The following is a 27,375-nucleotide window of genomic DNA, read 5'->3' on the forward strand; positions in this document are numbered from 1 at the left end:
GCAGGTCGCCTTTTAAAAAAATCCCTGCGGTGGGTGGGAAGGAGCTGGATCTTCACGGTCTCTACACCAGAGTCACTACTTTAGGCGGATTCGCGAAGGTGAGTGGAAGTTTTAATTTGTATTTCCCTCTCGCTGGCCTCTTCCAAAAAGTCTCCTTTGACCCCGGAGTGGGCGCTCGGGGCCGGGGGGGTGGCCCGCGGGGGCAAAAGGCGTTCTTTTCGCTCCCAGCCGGTGGCACGGAGGCGGACGGCGGCGGGGCTGTTTTTGGCCTGGTGGCTCGCGTGCGCGCGGCGGGCGCGGGGCTCGGGCGGGCGGGCGGCCCGGCGCCGGCTCGCGCCCTGCCCGGTGCCCGGCCGGCCCGGCGGGGTCTGAGCGCCGCGGCGGGGAGTGCGGGCGTGCGGGGCGCCCGCCCGAGCCCCGCGCCCGCGCCCGCCCGCCCGCTCGCTCGCGAGTCAGCTCTGCCGCCGCTGCCGCTCTAGCACAGGCGGAGACACAGAGACACACAGACTCTGAGAGCAGTTTTCGTGCAACTCAAAATTAGCGCGGGCAGGTTTAACATCGATAATCGGCTGCGAAATGATCCCGGCAGCCGGGGGCACAGCCTCGGCCCCGTCGCCCTCGGTTTATACAGCTAACAAAAGAAACCAGGACCTGTCTCCAAATAGCCATCTTAGGCTTCAAGGCTAGGCAGAAGCTGTAGGCCTCAAAGAAGGGCCTATGGAGATGGATAGATCTGGGAGAGGGATCGGAATCGGCCCCGGCCCCGGCCCCCCCAGAACCTGCGGACGTCGCTGTCCGGAACAGTATTGATCCTTTTGAACTTTTTTTTTTTTAGTGTAAACGGACCGCGTTGAGATTTAAAAGGGGGCGACAGAGGGACTTGCGATTGGTTATTGTCCGGGCTTCAAAAACAAAACAAACCCACCACCCCCCCTCCCGCCCCCCAAACAAAACAAGTGCTATTAAATACTGGGCTCTCGGGTGAAAACACAGTGATTCAAGCAGCCCTTGCTTAGTTACTCTTACGGATCGATCTGAAACACCCACTGATGCCTGAGGTATCTACAGATCTCTGTAGAATGGGTATTTATTTCATAGTTAGGTTAGAGTTTTCTTGGATGGTGCACTCTCAGACAAGTGTGGCTGTGTTTTTAACAGGTTTCTGAGAAGAATCAGTGGGGAGAAATTGTTGAAGAGTTCAACTTTCCCAGAAGTTGTTCTAACGCTGCCTTTGCTTTAAAACAGTATTACTTGCGGTGAGTAGTAGTGACTCTTCCACAGTATTTGGAATTGAGGGACTTAAGGGGAGGTTTGTTTTTAGGGGGGAAAAAAAAGAACCCCCAAACAAACCCTGCACACCAAACAGTTTCTAAACTTCTGTTCATTTTTTTCAGCCTGCGAAACATCAAATATCCATAAAGTGAGGTTGTAGGAAGGTGAAAGTTTTCCTCACCTATTTTAGGATTGTTTACATTTTTCATACAGGATCATTACAGGTGACACCCCACCCTCCATCTTGGTAAACATTCTTTTGTGACATTGTTATTGATTGCTTGATATCCACGGAGGGGCAGAGAGGTGATGCTTAGTAAAAGAGTTAAGATAGTTAATGAAACTTTGTATCCCTTGGGAAAATTTTTACTTTGCTTTGGAAACTCCTTTGCCTTTAATTCTTACTTTAAGATTTTTAATAAATGAAACCTCTTGTGTGGAACCGTGTAACAGAGTGGTTTTTCAGTAGAATATTTCCACACAGCATGGCATGTTGGTGCCTTAGGTGACCAGGATTGTTTTTAGAATAAGTTCTTTCGAATTTTTGAGTGACTTGAAAACGTTCAAAAGGATTATTATATATGTAGGAAGATTAAGGATACTATGAAATGGAATATCATGATTTGGATTTTCTTTCATTCTCTCCCTCCTTTTTTGACTGTATATGACAGAGTACATTTCTTATTCAGTTGATATGTGATGCAGTTTAGATAATATATTTTCTGATTCAGCTCTGTTTTTTTCTTTTTCTGGTTACATTTTTATATTGTAATGTATTATGAGGTCATCTTTTATTTTTAATGCTTAATGTCTCATAGAGGGTCTTTAGTTGGTGGTGGTTATTTAGAACTAAAATAATGCTCTTCATATTTATTGCTTTTTAATAATATAATTAAAGGGATGTAAAAAAGGGATAGTTTTTTTAGTTAATGTAGCTTCTGCATAGTTTGAGTTTGGCACTTATCATTGCTGTACATGCAATATCCAAATGTAAATATTCTGTGTTAAGTTCAGCTTTCTGAAGTAGGAAATGCAGTAATTGCCCAGGTGTACTTTCTATTGGCTATCTTAGATTGACTTCAGGCTTGAAGCTGAAGAGTTCACAGAACTTTGTGGGTAGTTACTGAATTACACAGAAGTCTAGAAAATATTAAATATGGCTAGTTGTTATCTATTCTAGTGTGTGTGTGTGATGGCAATGTGTGTCAGAGTACATTTTTAAATAAAGGTCTAAAACAAGAAACAAAGTGAAGTTAACCCCCCAAACTGTTGATTTAGTAATGTGGTGAGAAGTAGAGAATTTTATATTTATGGTGATATTCATTTGCTCATTTCCATTTATAACATTGAGAAGAATATTATTATAGGTCTTGGTTTTCTGGTAATCAGTTTGAACAATTTGGATTTTAAACTGTTTAAAACACATTTTAAAGTTATGCCTAATATTTATTGGGTTGATGGATTGAAATTTAATATCCAAAAGGTACTAAATGATATATAAGGTTCATGAGATGTGTGTTATTCTGAAGAATTTACACACATACAGACTGGATTTTAGCATAATCAATTAAATGTCTAGAATTCCGGGTTTTTTTGCAAGTTACATAAATACCGTTTTTCCAGTTGTAATTTCTATCCTGAGATCATATCATTCACTGATTGTACTATTAAGTACTATTTTTAAGTATATAGCTTCAGGGTTGTTTGCAACTCTTTACATTGTTCTCAGATCAATTTGAGCTTTATGCTCCTATTAGAAGCTGCTTTTTGAACTATGTCCTTAGCTAAACTTGTTTTTCCTCCATATGTCACTCTCCAGGTTTGTTTTTGTAGGGTTGTAGCTAGGCTACTAGGAAAAAAGTTGAAGCATTTGTTTTGGAAAATAAAGCCATGTGAAGATTTGCATGGCTTGTAAAGAAATACAGGAGAAATATGCTGGTCAAAAATTGGATACTACCAACCTTGAAAGATTTTTTTTTTTCCATAGTGGTGTAATACTGCACAATTAGAGGACATGTATTATGCTGGGTTTTACACCTTCCTCTGAAAAATCTTAACTGGCAGACGGGATGCCAAGCTTTCACACTTAATTCTGTTACTTAACCATAAGAGTGCCTCTTTATAGTAAGAAATAGTAATCGAGTGACTTTGTGAGTTCCCTCTTCGAGATATCAAATTGAATATCATGGTTTCTGATGAGCAGATAATGCAGTGTGTTTTATAAATCACAGGTAGAATGATTTTTTAAAAAATAAGAACTGCTTTTTCATTGGACCTATTATAAGACTGCTATTACACATATCAGTTCTCATTTACTCTATAAGTTTAATATTTGCTGACATTCCTCTGTAATTTCATTATTAATTGGATGGATGGCTGTTAGCCTAGTACAGCCAGGATGAAGATATAGGTACATCTTCGTGATATTACAGACATTTAAATAAAGAGGAGCATACTGGTATGCTGGCCATGTATATATTCTAACATTTCTGTGTTCGTTTTGATACAACAGACAGTCGTTGAATGTAGAAACTTGAGTTTAGTGGTCTGCCAAAAGTTTGCTTGATTGTATCAAACATACATTTATTCAGTTGTAGATTGCGTATAAAAATTTCTGAAAGTCTAAAATTAAAAATGTGATTGATGATTTGTTTAAACACTGGCATTTAATGTTTTAAATGTTAGTGCCTATTAGTAATGTGTAAAAATACTCTATTTAAAAATTGCGTATTAATCCTCTATCATGTCCATATAATTTGTTTTCACTTAGTTCCTTTCTTGGCCTGTACATCATTTCTTCAACAAATGGTTATTACTAGAATATCCCTATCAGTATAAAAAGATAAGGTAATATTTTCTACATTTTTGTAGTTGGAGAAATTAAAGTGCAAAAAATATCCAAATGGTTTTAGAGGCATTTGTTAATTGGACAAAAAAGTTGTATTCCTGACACATGTTCTGTAATATTTAATCAGTCTATTATGAGTTCAGTTAGTCACAAATGATTTTAAGAAATTAAAATGTGGTTGGAAGTTAATTATGGTTAAATATATGCCCGATATGAATGTATAGCTATACACAATGTGTTCTGTATTTACTCAATTTTATTTTAGTTCTGTTTTCGTGCAAAGATTGGGGCACAATTTACTATTCTTATTTCCATTAAAAATTTGAAGACTTGGTATGAAGATTTAGGTAAATATTTCAAATACTTAGTTGAAGAATTTTCTTGTAGCTTACGCCAACAGTAGTCAAGGTTAACTTGATGTTTCTGTTATAAAACTTGATTTTTTGGAAAGGAGGTGAAATATCTTGGACATTAAAAAATTTATTGTACAAAACTATGTATTACTGATTATCTTATAATATTAAATTATTTTTTTTACATGTACGTACCTTTAGAATAGTCAGCAACTTTATTGTAGCATTGTATCCATCAGAGTGAATTTTCAGTTGCATCGTAAATTTATTCTGTTTTCCCCCCCTTGATGAATAAAGTCATCCCTTAAATTATACCAATCTAAGGAGTTTATCACTTAAATAGAATGAATACACTCATGTTCTGTAGTTAGTGTACACCATGTAGATTACTTCTTTTAAGAGAAAGCATTTTATGAATCACTTGATGCTCAGTGAATGAATGCTTCACAATTGTAATAAAAAAGTAATATACTGACTTTTTGACTTGCTAAACAGAATTATTAAGCAGACATTGCTTACTTTATTCAAGGAAGAAAAATAAAAGTAATATGAAGATTGGGAGGACAACCGTATTTAAATAAATTATTCATATATGCATCTTAAATTTAATATTATAAACTGTATCCTTTCATTTTGAACAAACCTGATTTTGATATCTTCTGATATTCTGTTACATTTTAAAGGGCATGCAGACATGTTGAAAAGAAAGTAGAGAAGGTTGAAAGATTGATCAGGGCTCAGCTAGGTTAATGTTGTGTCTTAGACGTCATGTTTAAACAGCTTAAATTTGCCCCAAATTAGAAATAAATCTAACTCACTCCAAGGTAGTTCATTCACTGAAGATACGTATTTTACTGAGGATACCAGCTAGGAACTTAACCATAACTCCCAAAAATGTGCTTTTTTACATTCACATTTTCTTCTGCCTTACCAGTTAACTAAAAATGTCTATTTCTAAATAGGAGCACTCTTTTATAATCCTACCTGTACTCTGTTGTGGATTCAATATTTTCATACTTGGTTGTGTGTGAAATCCACTGTAACTTTGATAGAAAAGCATATCACTGCTGTGAATCTTTTATTGCCAAACTGAATGATATTGGAAGTTGGAAAAGGAATGAGGAACATTTTAATTCATTGCAGTTTAGGTGCATTAGTCTGCAAGCAAGTATTCAATACATATTTTTAGGTGAAGTGCTTAGAGCTTTTATTAATATTTGGTGAAGAAGTCTACTTGGCATTTTCCAGAGTGGTATAGACCTTACTAAAGTTTACTGGCGAAAATGGGGTTTGTCCAAATTGGGAATTAGAGGACATATGGGGCGGAGTGAGGGGGATTCTCTCTGTCTCTGCTTCTTTGATCTGCCGCCACCATCATCACCATATTCTTTGGCATTTAGGATCAATTAAAGTAGAAATTCCCAATTTGTGCTTTATGAAATACTTGTTCTCTTGAAATGTCAATATGTTTCCTTGAAAATAGGCCAAATGAATTTGAGCAGTAAAGCTAAACTTGGGTTACTTTATTGCAGGACTTCTCAGAGACTTTATTTTGTTAATGGGCCTTTGGATCTCTAGACAGCTTGGAGAAACATGATTTATTACCTCCTTCCCCCTACCCATAGTAAATGGTGTTTCCCAAACACTACCACACATCGCAGGAGTGTGGTGCAAAACCCCATGTTTGAGGAACACTTGTTAAGTTCTAAAGAGCACAGTTTGGGAAACTATGCTCTAGAAAAAATGGGGGATAAGGAAGAGAAATTTTAAATACGGAAAATAATGAGGAAATGAGAAATGAGAGGTAATTATGTGTATTTATATAGAGATATATAAATATGAATGTAAATTATTAGGAGCTGTTGTTGGCATGTCTTTATCAATGACTGTGCAAAATTACATTGGTAATACTTGTTAAATATTTGTTTGAAATAGGGGGATTTAAAATTATCTCATGTTCATTGCCAGTAAAAGAAAGGTAAAGAAATATTGCAGTCCAAACAGAAGAAGAAAAGTTGAACCTGTAAGATAAGCGGTGGCCTTAGTTGATCTGGAATGGAGAAAGCTGTCCTTGTAAATACATAACAGTATTTTTTCTACTGTTTAAACTATAATGTGATGAAGGACAAAAGACAAAAAAAAAAAAAAAAGACCATGTTAAAGATTTTTAAGTCTTAGGCAATGGTTCGTATATTAACTTGGTATTCTTTATGACAAAGGAATTTATGATTTTATTTGACCACTTAGTCTTCTTTTAACTTAAAATTCTTGTTTGAATCAGCAGTCCCTCCCACCCCCAAAACCAAGTAACTGCTCTTTATTTCCCCTGTTGTCCATCATTCTAACTAGAGGCTCTTTTTTTTAAACAGGATATTTATATTTAAATTTGTTTTTTAAATTTGTCTATATAAGGCTCTCTAAAGAATTGTAGCAGAATTATTGATCACATTGTCTTATGGAATCGTAATGCTTTTGTTGAAATATGGTGATAGTCCTGTTAAAAATTTGTATTTACTTCAGTTCTATAACTTTAAAAACTGAGAATTCTATAACTTTAAAAACTGAGAAGTCATATCATAAATTTTGACGTTAAGTAAAGCTGTTTAGAAGTAAATATTGGTTTAAGGACCAAACTTACTGGAGTTAAAAATGGGGATGTTAGCATTAAAGATTATCTTCAAATATTTTATGGCTTGAAGTTAAAAGCATAATTTTTATGAAAAGCAAAAGTATTGGCTTGTGAATTTGAAATAAATTTAAATACCATGGTTAGTACAGTTTATTCATAGAAGAACCAAGGAAAATAGGCAGATTGATTCTGTTTATTCAGAAGTGCACAAAAATGCATATATGCTGATTGATATTGGTATTGGTTACCTATCATAAAATTTATTGATGCTTTCACTTGGAAATAAAACTTCTGGGGGACCTAGAATAAAGAGAGGGTTTAGAGCAAATGTCACTCTCAGTAATGTTCAGATTATCTATGAATTTCATTAAGCTTTCCAAGAATTGTGTTACTAACATCAGAGTCTAACATATATTTTTTCTGTTTCAAAATATAAAGAAGTGTCATATATGCTTGGAAACTTTTTGCATATTTATTATGTTGTGAGTGGAAGTTAGTTCATTTCTACAAGATATATACCACGTTGACTAAGTACATTGCAATAGCCTGTTGCTGGAACTACAGTCTCTTTGTGGTACCTAGGAGTAGCTATCAACATTCTGAATTGTTGCCCCAGAATGATAGATCCATAATTCCATTAGTATCTAAGTCAGTGTTTGTAGGGTCCACCCAATCTTACTGTGGGAGATTTTGTGGTTGGGCTGAATCTTCTGTTTTGGCTCTTTTATCTCATTAGTTCCCTTTTTCTTTTCCTATCATGCCATTGATTTGTTGAAGTAGTGGGTTCATTTGTTCTTCAGACTGTACCAAATTCTGGATTTGGTTGATTGCTTCCTTCTAGTGTCAGTTAACTTGTTCCTCTATCCCTTGTATTTATTCCCTGAAAACTGATAGTTAGATTTAAAGCTAGATAACATTCAAGTTCAGTATTTTAGGCATACTTAGTATGTAGTGCTGTGCTTTTGATTCAATCATGAGACATAATGTTTATGTTGTCCCATTTTAGTGGTGTTAAGATTGATGATTGGTTTTAAATAATTATAGTCTGTATTTTTAAAAAGTGTGCCATAGGTGATTCTTAAAGTGTGCTGAAGTTTGAGAACAGCTGATCTAAGTATTGTAATGAAACTAATTTAGTTGCTGAGATAACAGGTTTACCTTGGCATCAACATATTGGCCAGGGCTACCTCCAGAACAAAACCTCTAGGTGACATCTGGTCCAGGGCACCTGCTCAAGCTGCACCTGTCATCTCTAAGCAGAGCCTGGACACACCCTACACTTTGTCTCTGGGCTCCAGAGAAGCTAACAAGGGCTCCAGTTCAGCTGAGGGGAATCAAAGGGTACATGAATTACCAATTCAAACTCACCCTAACTGTATTTGAGTAATTTGGATTTTAAAAAGTAATTAAAAATAAATTTCCCTTAATATCTATGTGGGTTTTTTTTTCTATATAGGACTTTATGATATTCATCCCAAATGAGATGCCATTTGTTTTATTGAATTTATTGAATGCTTTTCCACTTTGTGAGGATTTTGTTGGTCTGCCCCAGTATTGCTGAAGGGAGTTAACTTATATTTTATAAATTCCTATACAAATAACAACATTAATAATAACTTGTTTTTTAATGCATTTCATTTTTCAAACCATTTTTGTATGTGAGATTTTATTTTTATCATTTCAAATTTCAGAAGTAATTGCTGTTATTTAATCTTAGAAAAAATAACACTTAGAAAAAATTTCTTTACACCACTCAAACTCTTTTCTTTTGGAGCATATGGGCTACTTCTTAAAAAAAAAAAAAATGAAAAAAGCTGTAGGTTATATCCAACTCTCAATCTCTAAGTGTCAGCCGTAATGGCCAGTTAGAAAAGTGTTTTTTTTTTTTTTAATATATTTTCAGACCACACTTTCCCCCCTTGGCCTGTTTCCATCCCAGTGATAGACTTGCTTTAACAAAGCATTGTCTTATTTATCACCTGTCATTATCCACAGTTGTAAAATATCTTCAGGTATATTCTATGTTCTTGGTATGTTTACCTTTTGTTTCTATCAGTAAATGATTTTTTTCATTACCATTTAGTGGGGCCAAAATAAAATGTTTTTATGAAGCAGGATTTAAATAAGTTGTGTAAGAATTTATTGTTTGCATGTACATCTTATTGTGAAATATGACAAGTATCTGATTCTAGCCTTTTCTGAGTTCTTACCTTTGTCCTTGGTTAAGTATTCAGTGGTCAGTTGCTCTGTGCACAAAGATGATTTCTATTATGTAATTATAACATTCATGGTGAAGTGTTTTCAGATGAAACATTTTTTTTGTTCCTCTCCTAGCTCATTGGTTAATTTTAAATAAGTAAAATGTTAGTAGAAACATACATGAGGTAAGTAGGAACATTCATCTGTTAAAATAGGACAAAGAAGAGACCATAGTTAGGGCTCTATGCAGAAAATACCTAACTTGTAGTACTTTAGAGATGGGGCTAAATTTAAAATCATTGGTAATAATGCCCAGGTTGATTATACTTTTCATAATGGTTTATAAATTAAGTGAATTTTCACTATACCTGAACTCAGGTGAGACCTCTTTGTACTTCATAAACAGAAGTTCCTACCTTAGCAGGCTGTACCTCTAAGTGCACTCCCAAGTAATAGGTGATGTGTTCTTAAGTGGTTTGGTGTGATTTTTTTAGTTTACACCATTAAAAAGTCAAACCTTTGAATTTGTGAGTTTTTCCAGGTAGCCCCAAATTGCAATTCATTAATTCAATCTAGTAGTAAAAAATCTGCTTGAGAGAGAAATGGTAAACCTAATCATTTTCCTTCCTTGCTATGTTTTCTTTTCAAAAAATTCTTCAGCTTTTTTGACTATAATGTGAACTGTTATTTACACTTCATTGGCTATTGACAAATTGTTATTTTGCCACATTTGCTTTATATTTTTCTATGTGAGGGTATGTATATATACACACATTATTACTCTTATGTAATCATTTGATATTATTATAGAATGTTCTAAATATGAGTGTATATTAAGAATAAAACATTCTCTTAATGTAGCAACAGTATAGTTATTAAATTCAAAAAACTTAACATGGATACAATCATATTATCTGTATTATATATAGACTTTATTCAAATTTTGGCACTTGTCCCAAAAATGTCTTTTATAGCATATCATACCCACACCACAAGTCCATGATCTTGTATTACATTTACTTATATCTCTGGTTCTTCAGCCTTTCATGATATTACCATTTTTGAGCAGTACAGGCCAACCGTGTTATAAAATTTGGATTTGTCTGATGGTTTTCCAGGATTAGATTTAGGTTAGACATTTTTGGCAGGAGGCCAGATGTCACTTTGTCCTATTGTTGATGTTAACTTTGGTTTAAGGTGATGTCCTCCTGGTTTCTCTACTCTAAAGTTTCCATTTTCTCTTTTGTAATTAATAATTAACCTGTGCGGATACTTTAAGAGCATATAAATACCTTGTTCACCATTAAACTTTTACCCAATAATTTTAACATCCATTGATGATTCTTGCCTGAATCAGTTAATTATAATGGATGTACAGTGCTTATTTTCTAACTTTATCATTCTTTCTGAATTTCTTAGTTAGCAATCTATAAGGAAAATATTTTCATTCTTATTATTTATTATATTTTTATGTTACACAGTGGATTAATATCTATTATTTTGCGTTTTGCTGCTTAACTTTGGCCAGTAGGTATCTTTAACATGTTCCCATTTTTAAGCTCTTCTATGCTTTCTGACAAAATAAGATTTTCCAGGGTCAGCTTGTGTTTTGCTTGCCTATCTCAGCATCAGCTATTTCTCCAAGGAGTGTCCTGGGTTTGGTGTTTTGTTTTGTTTTGTTTTGTTTAGCATGGAATGGTATACAGAAACCAAAATTTGGTTGGTAGGTATACTAATTGTTGTTGGGTTGTCTTTCTTCCAGGCTCTTTCAGAGTAAGAGCTAGGAAGTTTATTTATTTTAAATATAAATGTACATATGTTAAAAATCACAGTGCTGTATATACTGATATGTCTGGCTACAAATCCACACAGGTTTCTTCTTGCCTTCTTCCGTACCATGCATGTATCTTCCTTCTCCTGCATTGAGAACCCTAGTTCCCAATGCCAGTATATTTACTCATCTTGTCAGGTCTATAATACATAGAGTATAGTTTCAGAATTGTTATATCTGTACCACTACAAACAACAAACCTGCCACGTAGAGTTACAAATTCTTTTCAGTTCTTTTTGTGTTCAGACTGAAGCTGTATTGGTATTTTAAAAAATTTGCAGTGGTTGGATTCTTTTTTTCTCCTTTTACTGTTAAAATTCAGTAGAATTCATATTTTTTTCCATTTGTATTTAATTTTGTGATTTTCCCCACTTTTGTTTCTTCAATTTTATTTGTGAATATTTAAAACACTTAATAAAATTCTAAAATCAAAATTTAAGATACTTGGAGGTTATCCTCTTCCCTTCCCTTCCTCTTCTACCCCCTTCCCACCCATGCTTTGTTAATAACCAATTTCCTTAGTGTCTGGTTATCCTTCCTGTGTTTCTTTTTGCAAAAATTATAAGTGTGTGTGTGTATGTATATGCATTCTATATATATGTATGCTTTCATATATATATACATGCATTCTTAATTTCTGTTGAAATGAAGAATGCATTTTGCCTTTTTTTCACTTACTGTATCTTGACTATCACTCTAATAAACTCATGAAGTCCCATTCTTTTTTTTTTTTTTACAGCTGCATAGCATTCCATTGTGTGGCTATATCCTAATTTATTCCCCACATAATGGCACTTAGGTTGGTTCCAATATTTAGAATAACAAATAATGCCATATGAGTAATCTTCTGTAAATCTAGTAACCTTATGCAAACCTATTTTTAAATTTTTGGAGATGTATCTTCAGAGTAAATTACTAAAGTGGGTGTTGGTATAGTAATCAAAGAATAAATGCATATGTAGTTTTGTTAAATATTGCCAAATTCTCTTTGTGGGAAGGAACTATTTAGCATTCCCGCCACAGTATATGAAAGTGCTTATTTCCCACAGCCTTGCCATGTGCTGTCAAGCTTTTTAAGTTTTACCAATGTGAGAGGTTAAAAAATGGTATCTCACTATATTTTAATTATTGTGGCATACATAGCATGTTTTAAGATTTTATCTATTTGTTTGAGAAAGAGAGCGAGCACAGATGTGCCTGCGTGTGTGAGCAGGAGGGGGGGTGGGGGGTGGGGGGAGAGGGACAAGCAGACTCCACACTAGCCTGTCTGGGGGCTCAGTCTCATGATCCTGAGATTATGACCTGAGCTGAAGCCAAGAGTCGGTCACTTAACCTAGTGAGCCACCCAGGTGCCCCAAAGATACCATGTTTTAATGTTTGATAGTGCCATTCCCATCTCAGAGCTTTGTGGGGCGGGGGGGTTTGGGGAAGTTTTCTTGGCTATTTTATGTTTATTTTTCCATATGAATTTTAGTGTCAATTTGTTTTAAGTTCCAGAAAAAAACTTTTCTGGTTTTTTGTTTGTTTTGTTTTTTGAATGGAGATTGCATTAAGTTTATAAACTATTGCAGAAGAACTGAGATGATGGTATTGAGTTGAACTATCCAAGAGCAACGAAGTCTTCCTATTCAAATCTTTTTGTGTTATGCAAGAGTCTAAAATTTTCCTTTTATAGGTCTTGGACATTTTTATTCCAAAATTTAATCCAAAGTTTAATCCTAAATTTATTCTTAGATATATTTTCATTTCTGCTCCTACTGCAAATGTGGTTTTTCATCCATTTTAATCTTTTAATTGGTTATTTATTTATATGAAAGTTATTTTTTATATTATAGTCTGCCTTACTCAATTGTTTTACTGTTTTTTGGGGGCTTTGTTTTGGGGGTGTTGGGAAGGGGCAGAAGGAGGGGGAGAGAGAGTTCTAAGCAGGCTCCATGGCCACTCAGGACTTGATCTCACAAGCCCGAGATCATGTCCTGAGCTGAAATCAAGAGTCTGCTGCTGAAGCGACTGAGCCACCCAGTTGTCACAGTTGTTTTACTGTTTGTATTGATTTTATCATTGATTCTTAAAAATTTTAGATATACCAGCATGTCATCTGCAAATAGAGATGGTTTTACTTCTTTCCTAAATTTTATGCCTGTAGTTATTTTATACCTTTAATTATTTTCTTTTGCCTAATTGTATTGGCCACTATTGAATAGTTGGAAAGATGAAGGTGTCTTTGCCTTAATGATGACCTTAATTTGATGTCTCTTGCATTTCCTCATTGCTCATTGACTAAGATACTGTCTGCTCTGTGTTTTTTTTTTTTTTTTTTAGGATTTCACTTTTTTTGTTTTAGAGAGAGAGCACACTTCAGCAGGAAGAGGGGCAGAGGAGGAGGGAGAGAGAAAGGGAGAAAATCTCAAGCAGACACTATGCTGAGTGCACAGAGCCCACCTTTGGGCTCGATCTCATGACCCTGAGATCATGATCTGAGCTACAACCAAGAGTCAGTTGCTCAGTTGACTGAGTCACCCAGGTGCCCCCTGCTATGTGTTCTTGATGTAGTCTTAACTCTATATGTTCTACTAAGATAGTATTTCTCTGTTTATTGAATGAACGATACTGTCAGACTTAGAAGTCAGATTTAGAGGTATCCTTCGTGTGTTTTATCTACTAGAATTCGGTTTTATTTTTTTAAATCTGTAATTATTTCTTTATTATCTGTATTCGAGAGGGAGCTAATACTGAATACTACAATTTTTAAGTCCCATTTTGCAGCTTATATTTGAATGTGAATATTTCTCATGTTCTAGGAATTTAATATGTAAATAAAAATCAGCTACAATACTAAATCATAACTTCAGAGGAAGGTTACCTTTTCTGATTTATCTATCCATTAAAAAGTCTGTACTATTTCATTCTTTGCTGTCTCTTGCATCACCTGCTATATAAAAACAGGACAATAATTTAATTCATTGCTTGATTTTATATTATTAAAACTAGTATAAATCATGCTTTGATCATTGCTTAATTTTTGTATTCTCAAGATGAGAAGTAATTGTTCTTGTCTAAAAGTCTTCTTTATAGGTTATCCACCCTGTGGAGATGAAAAGCAAATTCATGTTTTAGTTATAATCAGAAATCCTATATGCTTTTTTCACTGAATCCATTCAGATCCATTACCACTAAATTAAATGTTATGTTTTTACATTGCATATCTGATCCTCAGATTTAGATGTAATTTGGATATTAAAGCCTTGTTAGTTTTGAGAGTTGCTTAGAACATCCTTCTTTATCTCCTTCTTTATAAACTATGGGTGTTAACTTAAATGGATGTATGCGTGCGTGTGCACAAGTATGCACACGCACACATACATGCAATACTGTTTGTTAGCTTTAAGCAAATGGCTTGATAATTTCTTGGTCAGTTCTTGAACATACCAGATCTTATAGATATTACCAAGTCTTGTGCATTTAAGGGGCTAAGCTGAAATAGACATTAGATACTATATGCAAATGTAACATTTAGAGGCCTAGTAGTATAGCTTTAGATTCCTAAAGATAGGTACAAGAAGTATGTAGTTAGAGTTGGAGACGGCTACCTAATCTATCAATTCATAGCATCACTATTCTTAGGACTAGAAGGGATTTTAAGAAAGTGGTCTAACCTCATGCTTTTTGGTAAGCTAGAAATAAGGATATTTTTTTTCTGTTAGGCCTGCATAAGAATAATTAACTTGCCTAAGATGACTATTACTGAATGATGGAAGGGGAAAGTAGAAGCCAGGCCTGCCTTTATTACTCTAGCTACTCTGTTCTGACTTAAAAGGAATAAATGTAGATTGTCAGAGATTTCTTTGCTACTAAAAATGTGACCTTTATTTTTTCATTAAGATGATTCTGCTGACTTAAACCTTCTATGAGGCATAGGTTTTAAATTGTTGGCCTGTAGCGGTGATAATTATATACTTGATTTGTCATTTGTATCAACAGTCTTATCTCTTTCCCCTTCCCGTTCAAAGGATTATGTTTATAAGACAGGTGAGTATTATTGGAAAGCCCATAGCAAAACATATAACAATCACTGGGAAAAATCACTTTTTACTTGAGTCATATTCCTTATTTTTAAATGTTTTGCTTGGAAAAAGTTAAACTTACATATTTGATATATATATCAATCTATTTTTTTTTTTTAATAACCAAGAATACTAATTTAAAGTTTTCAGTCTGGTACATTATTTTTTAGATGGAGACCTCTACTGGAAGTATGAAGCAATAGATGGATTCTATTATACATTATTAAATATCTAGAAAAAGGGATGTCAAGGAGATTTACTTGAGACAGAGTCAATGTATTCTAGAGTCCTTTCAAAAGAATCTTTCTTATGGTACTTTAGGTAATAGTGTACTTTTGGTCTTATGACATCATCTTAAGTTTTTTATAAAGCAGAATACTAAGTTTATATTTGATTTTTGCTTTTTAGCTGTTTATTGAATTTGTCACGTGCCAGGCGCTGCGCTAAATGGTTTACTGTAACTCATTTTTTCTTCACACTTCCTTATGTCGTAGGCACTGTTATTATACCAGTGTTATAGAAAAGAATATAGGACGAAGAGGTTTAAGAATCTTGCCCAAGGTCACACAGTAAGTTCAGGAGCTAGTCTCTGAATCTGGGCCATTTGGCTCTAGAAAGGGTGTGCTATATTGTCTTACCCCAAATGCAAATGATTACAACTTTATAAAAAAAGTATATGAAGACAAGGACTTGAAGGGAATAAGCAAAGTATGAAAATGGTTGAGGTAGGTGTGGGATTGTGGCTTTTATTTTTAAAAGATCCTTTAATATATCTTTTTTCAACAGAACTTGTGTGCTGCAGTACAATTTATAATATAGTTTATGTCTACAAATATTCATCTTACTGGATTTTTACTCTACAAGTTAGGTATTATCCTATCTTTTAGATGAAGAAAATCGCCTTTATCATTGCTAATAAGTAGTTGTATCAGGATTAGAGTTTAGATTTATGAATGATAATTCGTGCTCTTATTTTACTGCCAAAGTCTTGGGGTCAAGGACTTTTTTTACTTTTATATACCTCTTAAAGCCCCTAATTCAATATTTGATACATTATAGTTGAACCGAATCAGATCCTCTGCCATTGGGGAGATCCTTTTGAACCCAGGTGGGTATGGTGGGCCTCTCAGCAAATGGAAAATCTAATTTGGAAATTCTGAAAGAATTGAACAATTCTAAAATACAGAATTGGAAGTATAGCATTCCATTGATCTGGCCCTAAGCTTAACCTTTTCTTGTTCGGTATTATGAAACAGGTACCAAGAGTCAGTTCTAGTTGTAGAGTATGAATTAACATTGTGATAAATGTGACATTTTGTGCTGTTTTATATAGCACTTTTTTTAATTTTTAGGTAAAATAGACTCTAATGTTTACCCATCTCTCTTTATGAACTACAACAGAATAGAATATTGTGTAAGGTAAGAGTTGACCCAGAGTAATATTGATTTTGTTTCAAACTAGCAGGTGAAGATCCAAGGATTTTGCAAAGTAACTACTATTTCTGAAAAAACAGATATTGGAAATGATGTAATTCAGTGGCAACATTTTGAGACTCAGGAATGTTCATTATCATCATAGTAACAGCTAACATTTATTGAACATTTACTATTTGCAAAGCACTGTGCTCATCCTGCATTATTCTCAATCTCAAAACCCTCCTATAAGATTGATACCATCATCATCATTTTATAGATGAGGAGACTAAGATTTAGAGAGGTAAAGTAACTTTCATAAGGTTACACAACTGCAGAGTGGTGGAGCTGGAATTTGATCGCAATCTTCTGCCCCTAGAGACCAAACTTGTAACCACTAGGCAGAGTACTGCCCTTTATTCAATTCAGTGAGTAACAGTTGATCATCTTTCATTTGCCAGATAAGTGTTCTATGCACTGGACATAAATCAGTGATGAGGAAAATCTTTCCCCTTTGGAGCTTAGGAAAGGAGACTGATAGTACACAAATAAGTAAAACAGTATACTAGAAAGGTGCAAGGAGCAAAATAAATAAAGGAGGTAGTTTTGGATGGAGAGAGTGTAACATCTTTAGATAGAGTGGGCAGGAAAAGTCTTTATAATAGAGGGTGACATTTGAATAAAAACTCAAAGGAGATGAAGAAGACCAGGTGTATATCTGGGATAAGAGTGAACAGACAGCAACGGAGCATGCCTGCAAACATGTGGCTAAAGTTAGTGAGTGAAGAGAAGAGAAGTTGGAGATGATTAAGTCAGGGATAGAGAGCTGGTAGCTGATCTTGTAGGGCCTTTGTAAGGTAAGGACTTTTCCTTATACTGAAGCCATTGGAGGATTTTGAGGATGATGTGCCATTGTCTGGATCTCTCTGGGTGCTTTGTTATATATAGACGGAGGGGGGTGGTCAGGGGCAGAAGCAAGGGGACATATTGGGGAGCTAATTAAATAATCCAGGTGAGAAATGATGGTGGTTTGTACCAACAGGGATCATAGCTTTTAAGGTGGTGATAAGTAGCCATATTTTGGATATCTAAAGTTGTGCATCTAAAATTTTTGAGACTTTAATTAGGAGATACCTACTCAGAAACTTACTGAGAACCCATTGGGTGTCAACCCAATTGGGTGTACTATTTCAGTTATAAACTGTTTCCCATAATTATCAAAGTAGAGTAACACTTGCTCATTGTAACAATCTAGGAAATACAAAGAAGGGGAAAATATTGAGCACAATTAATATTGTAGTGTGTTTTCTCTTAGTCTTTTGTCATAAGGATTAAACCTTAAAATCTATCTACCAAAAGCTGACTCTCCTGCTAAAACATTAGCTTGTTCAGAGCAAGAGCTATGCTCTTTATTTCTCTGTCTTAGGTTCATAATAAGTGTTCAATACTGCTTGTTTTGTTTGAATTAATTGTGCCAACCAGTTGGGTGCCATATTCTTGCACTTTCTTTTAAGAGATACCACACTTTTTCATTTGTTTTAAGGCTTGGTGAATGGGAAGCCAGTAAGTGTTGGTAGACTTAGTTAATGTGCTCTGAACTCCAGCCATGCTCATCTATTTATAGTGGTCTAAACATGCCAAGTTTTTCTCGCCTCTCTGCCTTTGCATGTGCTGTTTTCTCTGCCTGGAATTCCTTTCCCTTCTTTTCTGCCTGACATACTCCTACCCATCTTTGAAACTTAACATAAATGTCACCTTCTCTGAAAAGCTTTTTATCTTCCCAAGCAGCTTGAAGTGATCTTTTTGATCCCACTTTTCCTCCCATTTATACCTCTATTATAGACACCACTGTAACATATTTCTTTCAGGTTTCTCATATTGCACTTTGAGCCCAAGGAAATAGGGACTTAGTTTTATGTAGCTTTGTAGCCACATCATCATAACACAGTGATTATTAGTGCATAGGAGTTAATGTGTGGCTACTGGAATTAAAAAATGAACACTGGAAAAGGGGTCATTGGAAATAAGGAAAGAAGGAAATCACTTTGGTTTGAGGGTAAGGAGGAGTTTATGGAAGAGGTCTTGAGCTTGGCACTGAAAGGCCAATCGGATTCAGATGGGAAAAAAATGGAAGGTGGAGGACTTTTTAGGTATGAGGAAAAGAGGAAATGAGGGTATACGTAATGTATTTTAATTATATTCATGAACCCTGCTCCCTCAGAGGGTTTGTGCATGTGACTGGGGTAAGGTAAGATGGAGACCAACGTTTGGTAGTATATCATGGAGGATTTTGAAAATCAGATCAAGGTGTTTGACCTTTATCATTCTGTATATAGTGAGGATGTGCGATTTGTATTATTTACTTGTTTTTTAACAGAACAGTTTCTTGATGAAAATAGAATTTGGGGAACATTAATCTTACACTGGTGTGTGGGGTAGATTTGAGATAGAGGCAAATAGTGACAGAAATGGCAAACACACTTGTCTGGTTTGATCAGAAAATGGGATATTATTTTTATCGTGTTTTCAGATGAATGTGAATTATTCTTTTTTTCACCTTTTTAAAAATTGAGATATAACTGACATTATATTAGCTTGAGGTGTACAATGTGATGATTCAGTATTTGTATGTATTGTAAAATGATCACTGCAATAAATCTAATTGTCATCTGCTACCATACATTGCTATTTTTTTCTTCTGATTAGAACTTTCAAGATCTAGTCTCCTAGCTACTCTCACATATACAGTACAGAATTAACTATAGTCACTGTGCTGTACATTACATCCCCTTGACTTATTCATTTTGTAACTGGAAATTTGTACCTTTTGACTTCCTTCACTCATTTTGTCTACGCCCCACCCTGCTGCCTCAGGCAAGCACCAGTCTGTCCTGTATATCCATGAGCTTGGGATGTTTTTTGTTTTTTGATTTTTTAGATTACACATGTAAGTGAGATCATATGGTATTTATCTTTTTCTGTCTGACATTTCATTTAGCATAATGCCCTCAAGGTCCATCCATGCTGTCACAAATGGCAAGATTTCATATTTTTTTTTTATGGCTGGATAATATTCTGTTTTGTATATATACCACATTTGCTTTATCCATTCATCTGTTGATGGACATTTAAGTGGTTTGCATGTGTTGGCTATTGTAAATATGCTGCAGTGAGCATGGGGTTCATTTATCTTTTCGAACTAGTGTTTTTGTTTTCTTTGGGAAACTTTTTACTTTTTAAAATATAAGACAAGGAAGTCATATTCGGAAAGTACTTCAGAATCTTGGTGTATCTTTAGGGGTGTTGTTATAAATACCACTTGTCATTGAACTGTCAACTTACTGAAGAGCAGGTTAATAGAGAATTCCAGTTCCTGGAAAATTTGATAACCTGCTGTTGCTGCACTTCATTTTATTTATTTGAGTGTAGGTCCATCATTAGTTCACAGTCATGTAAGATTTTAGATTTATGTAGATTCACTTTATATGTAAATTCAGTTTATGTTCTATCTTTATGTTGGAAGAAACTTTTTACAACTTCCTCTGTGAGTTCACTTTTTTCCCTAAGCTCTGGAACTTAGCACTTCTGTTTATTTGCTCAAGTACTTTAGCAACATTTTCCTTTCTATTTTTCTAAAACCATGTGAGATAGGGTCCAGTGGGGATAAATAGATATACTCATGACAGAAACAGGCTGAACTGAAGATAGATGAACATATTTGGTAGATTTAGAGTTCTTTAGAATGTGTTTTCTAATTTAGGGTGTTCTTGGACACACACATAAGAAAAAGGGATTATTTTGGAAATGGTGCTTAGGAGTGAGGAGAATGGTGGTGGGATGTACCTAGGATCGTATCTTTATCAAAAATCTCCTGAAAGTGCTTCGTCATTATTTGAAGTCTTATTTTGACAATAAACTGATTTGATTTGGTTTGGTTTGGCCATTTCTATATTCATTTGTAAGTGATTTTTAAATAGTGATTACAAAGGTTAGGACTAGTAAAAATTGCCTGCACTCTGACTCATCTTAATATGTGAAGAAATATGTAACTGAGCAACATTCTGACTATAAATGAGAGGACTGGTATTCCCGAATGATGACGATAATCCAGCATTTAGAATGAGGGTGATTTTTTTTCCATGCTTCTTTACCTGTAACATCCAAGGAATGGGTTTACCTTTTTTTTTTTTTTTAAGATTTTATTTATTTATTTGACAGAGAGAGACAGCGAGAGAGGGAACACAAGCAAGGGGAGTGGAAGAGGGAGAAGCAGGATTCCTGCCAAGCAGGGAGCCCGATGCGGGGCTCGATCCCAGCACCCTGGGATCATGATCTGAGTCGAAGGCAGACGCATAATGGCTGAGCCACCCACGCACCCCAGGAATGGGTTTACTTTTGCCTGTAAGAGCAGAAAAAGTCATAACATGGACAAAATATGGCGCTTTCTCTGTAATATTCAGAGAAGATTCAGGAATATTCCCCTGCGGCCCAGCAGGGAGGAGTCAGCCTTCCAGACTGCAGCCTCAGTTGAGGAGAATAGCTCAGTCTGGTCTTTTCTCTGCATCATTATTATGAGGAGAAGGAGTTTACCCTCTTGAAGAAATCAATAATAAGTCCTCGTTCAATGCACAATGTGGGATGATTGGCTGAGGACTGGTTGTCTTCACAAAGGTCTTTAGACCAGTATTCTCAAACTGTTAATTAGACTGTGGGAAAAAGTGTTCTGACTTTATTTAAATACAGTTTGGAAACTTTGTTAGAAGAGTTAAACGTGGTTCTTTTCTGCAACACTTCTCAAAACTAATGTGCTTATAATGTGTCTTATGACAGTCTATGGAATTTTCCAAACACATTGAGCACATATTGTCCCATCCCTTCTACTCCTGGCCTCACCAGCCCCCAGCATGCATATCTACTTACAGGGTTACTGTGAAGTTTAGAAAATTGCTGCCGTCAGCAAAAAACTTGCTAGATAAAATAGACCCAGCTGGGATGGTCTTGAAAAATGCTTAACTTACTAAGATAGATGTGAAAGCCCAATGCCTTTCCAGTTCTGGGGTGCATGGGAAACATGGTTAATCATACATAACTTGGTTGAAAAGAAAGAGAGAAGCTAAATTTTAATGGCTTGATTTAAGGTACAGTTACTATACTAAGGTAGAATAAGGTGTCTTGAGAGAGGAGTCTTTTAAAGTCTTAAGGTTATGAACCTTGATAAGTGAATTAGCAAATATTTAGTATGGAGAGTTGTTTAGGATTAGGCTTTAACACTTCATTGCGGATTCTTCCTATTGTCCTCTGAAACACAATGTGAGAAAGTATTTCAATTAGACCTCTAAGTTGTCTTATATTCTTGAATTTAAAAAGCCATAGTGGTTCTTTCAGTTAATTATTAGCAAGGACATCCAATGAAAAATATATTTGCTGTGCAATATTCTTCTTATATAGTCCTTTAAGTGAATATGCAAGGATCACAATAATGAATTTCCATTTATCAGTTCCTTATGAAGAACTGTATTTTCATTAACAAAGTCTGATCCTTCAAGACAACACAACTTTTGGTTTTTCTGGAATCTGTATCAGCAGACAGTTTACATTGTCTCGACATAGCACGTATTCCTTTCTTGAGAAAAATGTAAAAGATAAATAATTGGGCCTATACTAGGAATTATTAGTAGGGAAAACAAACTTTGAGGACATTTCATTAAGTCAGGGTAGATTCACCCAATTTCTTAGACTTTCTAATACTCTACAAGATAGAAAACTGATGTTCCAAATGGTATTAGATACTGGTTTCATTGCCTTTATACACATTAAAACAACAGTGGCTTACACATGGCATACATTTCTCTCAAATTAAACAGTGCAAACATAAATATTCCAGGATGAATAAGGTAGCTCTAAACGAAGCCTTCAGCCCATTCTTTCCTATCCTGTATATATGGCTTCCATCCCATGGTACCATATACAGATGGCTGCTCCATATATAGATGGTACCATAAATAGATGGATAGATCCTCCTCATTCTAGCCAGCAGGACAGAGTAAAAAGAGAGAAGAGGAACTCTTCTTCTTAAGAGCACATGCCTTTTCCATTTACATCCCATTGGTCTGAACCATGTCACACAAGGAAGGCTGGAATATGTATGTAGTCTTTGAGCTTTCACAGAACATTCATAAAATTGATTATAAAACAAGCTACTGGGGACACTTTCATACATTCGCCCGAAAGTCACAGACAGATAATGTCTTCCTGAAATTTCTATTGCATAAAGAAGAGATAAGAGAATACACACAGACACACACACATACACACACACACACAGATTATATGTACATATGTGGTATACATAGAATGTGTGAGTGTATGTGTAGACAGCAACCTCTGTTATTCATTACTTTGAGGTCGTTTTCCAGATGCTCCAGTGCCTTCTGAGTTATCACCAAAAGAATAGATTGTACTTCATAGAACTTCAAGTTAAGTATATTGTATTCTAATTCTCTGTAAATAAGTAACCTTTGTGTTTAAGAATTTATGGTATTTTGGGCGCCTGGGTGGCTCAGCCGGTTAAGCAGTTGCCTTCAGCTCAGGTCATGATCTCAGGGTCCTGGGATCGAGCCCCACATCAGGCTCCCTGCTTGGCAGGGAGCCTGCTTCTCCCTCTCCTGCCTGCCACTCCCCATGCTTGTGCTCTCTCTCTCTGTCTGTCAAATAAATAAAATCTTAAAAAAAAAACACCAAGAATTTATGGTGCATTAATTTAAATGAAGACATTTAGTTCCCAAAGATGTCTGAGTGTGTATTGAATTTCTTAATTTGTGATTTATATATTCATGTATGGGAATATAATATGATTTGATATGCAGATACTTGATTTATAGACTTTATCAAAAAAGTAAAGTAGTGGTTTATTAAAATGAGTACTTTTGCTTTTAGTTATTTTTCTATGAAAGGAAAAAATGATGGCTTGGTGTGCTAATTCACTTCAGTTGCAATATGATCTAGGAGATTTCAGGTCTTGTTTCAAAATTAAATTACTATAGTTTTTAAAGTTGTGAAGATACATCTTTTTTAAATGAAGGAAAATGTATCTATTCAGATACATAAATTTTTATAGACCTCGTAATATTTTGTATATAAAAACATGATCATGGATGACAGTTCCTTTTAGAAACATGAACATGAATGACAGTTCTTTTAGTGTAATAATTTTTATTTTGAGTTCCAAGTAAAGCAATTAAGTTAGGAAACAATTTTAACTGCAATTTTATTTTTTTTTAATTGGTGTCAATGAGCAATTTATTTATTTTTTTTATTATGGTATGTTAATTACCATACAGTATTTCATTAATTTTTGATGTAGCGCTTCATGATTCATTGTTTGTGTATAACACCCAGTGCTCATTGCAAATGAGCCCTCCTTAATACCCATCACCGGGCTAACCCCCCCCCCCACCCTCTCTCCTTTGAAACCCTCAGTTTGTTTCCCATAGTCCATAGTCTTTCATGGTTTATCTCCCCCTCTGATTCCCCTTCCTTCATTTTTCCCTTCCTTTTCCTAGTGTCCTCCATGCTATTCCTTATGGTCCACATGTAAGTGAAACCATATGATAATTGTCTTTTTCTGCTTGACTTATTTCACTTAGCACAATCCCCTCCAGTTCCATCCATGTTGATGCAAATGGTGGGTGTTCATCCTTTCTGATGGCTGAGTAATATTCCATTGTATATATGGACCACATCTTTATCCATTTGTCTGTTGAAGGGCATCTCGGCTCCTTCCATAGTTTGGCTGTTGTGGACATTGCTGCTATGAACATTGGGGTGCATGTGCCCTTTCTTTTCATTACATCTGTATCTTTGGGGTAAATACCCAGTAGTGCAATTTTAAAATAATACTTTATGTTTAGGAAGTTTTATAGCCAAACAAGCATTTTTTTCATGTGCATATTATTTGATAGTATTCTGGAGCTTGTTTTTAATAATTCTTATTTTCTGATTAATGTTTTCAAATCTTTACATTTCTGTTTAAATCTTAGCCAAATTTTACATCCTTTGACATGTGTTTTCTTTGTCATCCTCTACTAAGTATTATATTTAGATTTCCTCTTTAATTATCCACAGATTAATTTCCAGGTAAAAGGTGTTTAAAGTTCTCTTTTGGTTATCCTCTTTATTTTGGTTTTAATTTTATTACCTTAAACTTTGCAGACATATTTTGCCTTATTTTTTATTGCTTTAAACTTTGCAGACAATTTTATTGCCATATAAACTTTGTAGTCTGTATTTTGATGGGGAAGTATGCATCAAGTTATCTTTTATGGCTTATTCTGTGATTGATTTTTATAAATGTTCTATATAAGCTCAAAAAGAATATATTCTGTGTTGTAATGTCATTTATGTCATGTCATTAGGCTTTCAAGGTGGTATTTTTCAAATCTTTCAAATCTTTTATCTTTTTTCATTGCTTCATACTTTTTCAAAAGCATGTAAAAACCTCCAGTTAGAATTGTTGGTCTACTACTTATGCACCAAAATTTTCAGTTGTTGCTTCATGTACATTGAGGCTTTATATTCATATTCATTTTTGCTTTTTACCACTATATATCTACTTGTCTCTTATGCCCCCCCCCACTTGAAGTTTAATTCGTTTGATATTAATTGTTGCTTTCTTTTGGTCTGTATTATTCAGATAATTTTCTTTGTCCCTTTATTTTTTATTTTTGTTGAATCTTGGTTTTACACTTAATCTAAGAATGTGTCTTTTGAGTTTAACCCATTTATATTTAATGTGATTATTGTTATATTAAAGTTTATCTCTGCCATTTTATATTGTATCCTTTCAGTATCTGGTTTAATCTCTATGTCCTCTCCAATAAATACCAAGAACCTTAGCATATTCTCCCTTTGTCACCCCTATTTTGGAACAGGGGGATGTGGTTATTTTAATTACTTATTTTTATGAATTATACTTTTTAAAAAGATTTTATTTGTTTTACTTGAGAGTATGCATGCACATAGAGGGAGAGGGGAAGAATCTCAAGCAGACTCCACCCTGAGCATGGAGCCTGATGTGGGGCTTGATCTCACAACCGTGAGATCTTGACCTGAGCCAAAACCAAGAGTCGGACACTTAACTGACTGAGCCACTCAGGCACCCCTGAATTATACTTTTTTTTTTAAAAAAGATAAATCTAAAACTTTCCCTTACTTCCCATATTTTGTCGCTTTTGTCTGGATTCATTTCTCTTCCTGCCAGATTACATGCTTCAGAAACTTTGAGAGAAGGTCTTTTTGTGGTAAACTTTGAGAGATTGTATGCCTAGATTTTATTTATTTATTTGAGAGAGAGCGAGAGCGAGCAGGAGTGGGGAGAGAGAAGCAGACTCCCGGCTGAGCAGGGAGGCCTACACAGGTCTTGATCCCAGGACCCTGAGATCATGACCTGGGCTGAAGGCAGACGCTTAACCATCTGAGCCACCCAGTTGGCCCCGTTTTCTTATATTGTTACCACTCTAAGCCATTTCAGTCTGAGATCTCATATTGAATTCTGTGAAATTCTTGGCCATTTTTTCAAATTCTTCCCCTTCATCTGTTCTTTTCTTTTTTAATAGAATTCCTGCTAGGTAGATATTGATACTTATACTACTTTCTATATACCACTTCGACTTTAACCTTTAGTATTCATCTTTATCTCATTCTGCTGCTCTTGGGGACATTTCCTGGACTTAGTTTTAAAGATTACTACATTGTTCTTCAGTTCTATCCATTCTGTTATCCAAACCATTTTAAAATTCTTTATTTTGATGATTACATATGTTTTAATGGCCAGTATTTTCTTTGTTCTTAACTGCTTATTCCTGCTTTATGCTTCTAATATTTTTTCATGTCTCTCCAAGTCTATATATTATGAATGTTTAAAATTCTTCTTTAGATTAGTTCTGCTTCAAAGGTTGTTTTCTGTGCATTTAGGTGTGGGATGTGGATTTGGGTGTTTGTCTCCTCTCCCTCTGTTAATGATTCTCAAATATTTCCTTATTTTTTCTCCTATTTGATACTCTTTATAATCCTGAGATGCTTGTGAATTTAGAGTGAGAGATGGACATACACCGAGTTCCACCATTCTTGGCATTTTACCCACACATGGCTTTTGTTTCTTAGGGATACTTCTCTCCAGGCACTGCTTTTATCAGTAGGGTGTCTCCCTGTCTTCCATTTGTTTTAGTCCTTGATGTCTGGCTGTTTCTGCTGCTTTCCTACGCTAAGGTAATGGTAGCATGGGCAATAATCTACCTATGAAAATCCAGCCTAATAAAAAGGCACATAGCTAGAATTCTTAACCCCAGGTTATTCACCCCATCAGTGGATGCTGGCTTTCATATGCTCTATGACTCCCTAACCATGCCCTACCATTATCTGTGTGCCCAAGTGTTTTTGAACTATAGTCCGAAATTCAGCAAGCTAGCATCTACCGTCAGCTCCAGAGTTGAGTTCATAGGAAGGCACCAACAACCAGCAGATGGTGCTGGTCTTTTACCTTTTCAGGAACCAGAAGCCGTATCTTACTTTTCCATATAAGTGATTATTAAATTTCTTTCAAGTTCTCAGAACATCTTAGAGTATTTGAGTATTTTTATGGATAGATAAGAAGAAAATAACTGTATCTTTAACAATTTATGTCTCTTTCCTCATGCATAAACTTGTGCTGTTCTGGTTACAGTGTATTTTGAATACCTTTTGTAGTAGAATGATTTATTTCTAGCATA

The 27,375-nt window shown here is 35.2% G+C and overlaps 1 protein-coding gene across 2 annotated transcripts in view; it reads left to right on the forward strand.

Annotated features, from left to right (window-relative positions):
- ARID2 (AT-rich interaction domain 2) overlaps positions 1 to 27,375 on the forward strand; it is a 159,591-nt gene that overhangs the window by 423 nt on the left and 131,793 nt on the right. For both annotated transcript variants that reach the window (XM_087855791.1, XM_045801219.2), the window contains exons 2-3: positions 5 to 98; positions 1,159 to 1,256. In XM_087855791.1, the coding sequence (XP_087711917.1) occupies positions 5 to 98; positions 1,159 to 1,256 (192 nt within the window). The remainder of the gene's footprint in view (positions 1 to 4; positions 99 to 1,158; positions 1,257 to 27,375) is intronic.

The sequence above is a fragment of the Ursus americanus genome, chromosome 25 (assembly GCF_024610735.1).
Source record: "Ursus americanus isolate L20-20 chromosome 25, mUrsAme1.1.p, whole genome shotgun sequence".
NCBI classification, from domain to species: Eukaryota; Metazoa; Chordata; class Mammalia; order Carnivora; family Ursidae; genus Ursus; species Ursus americanus.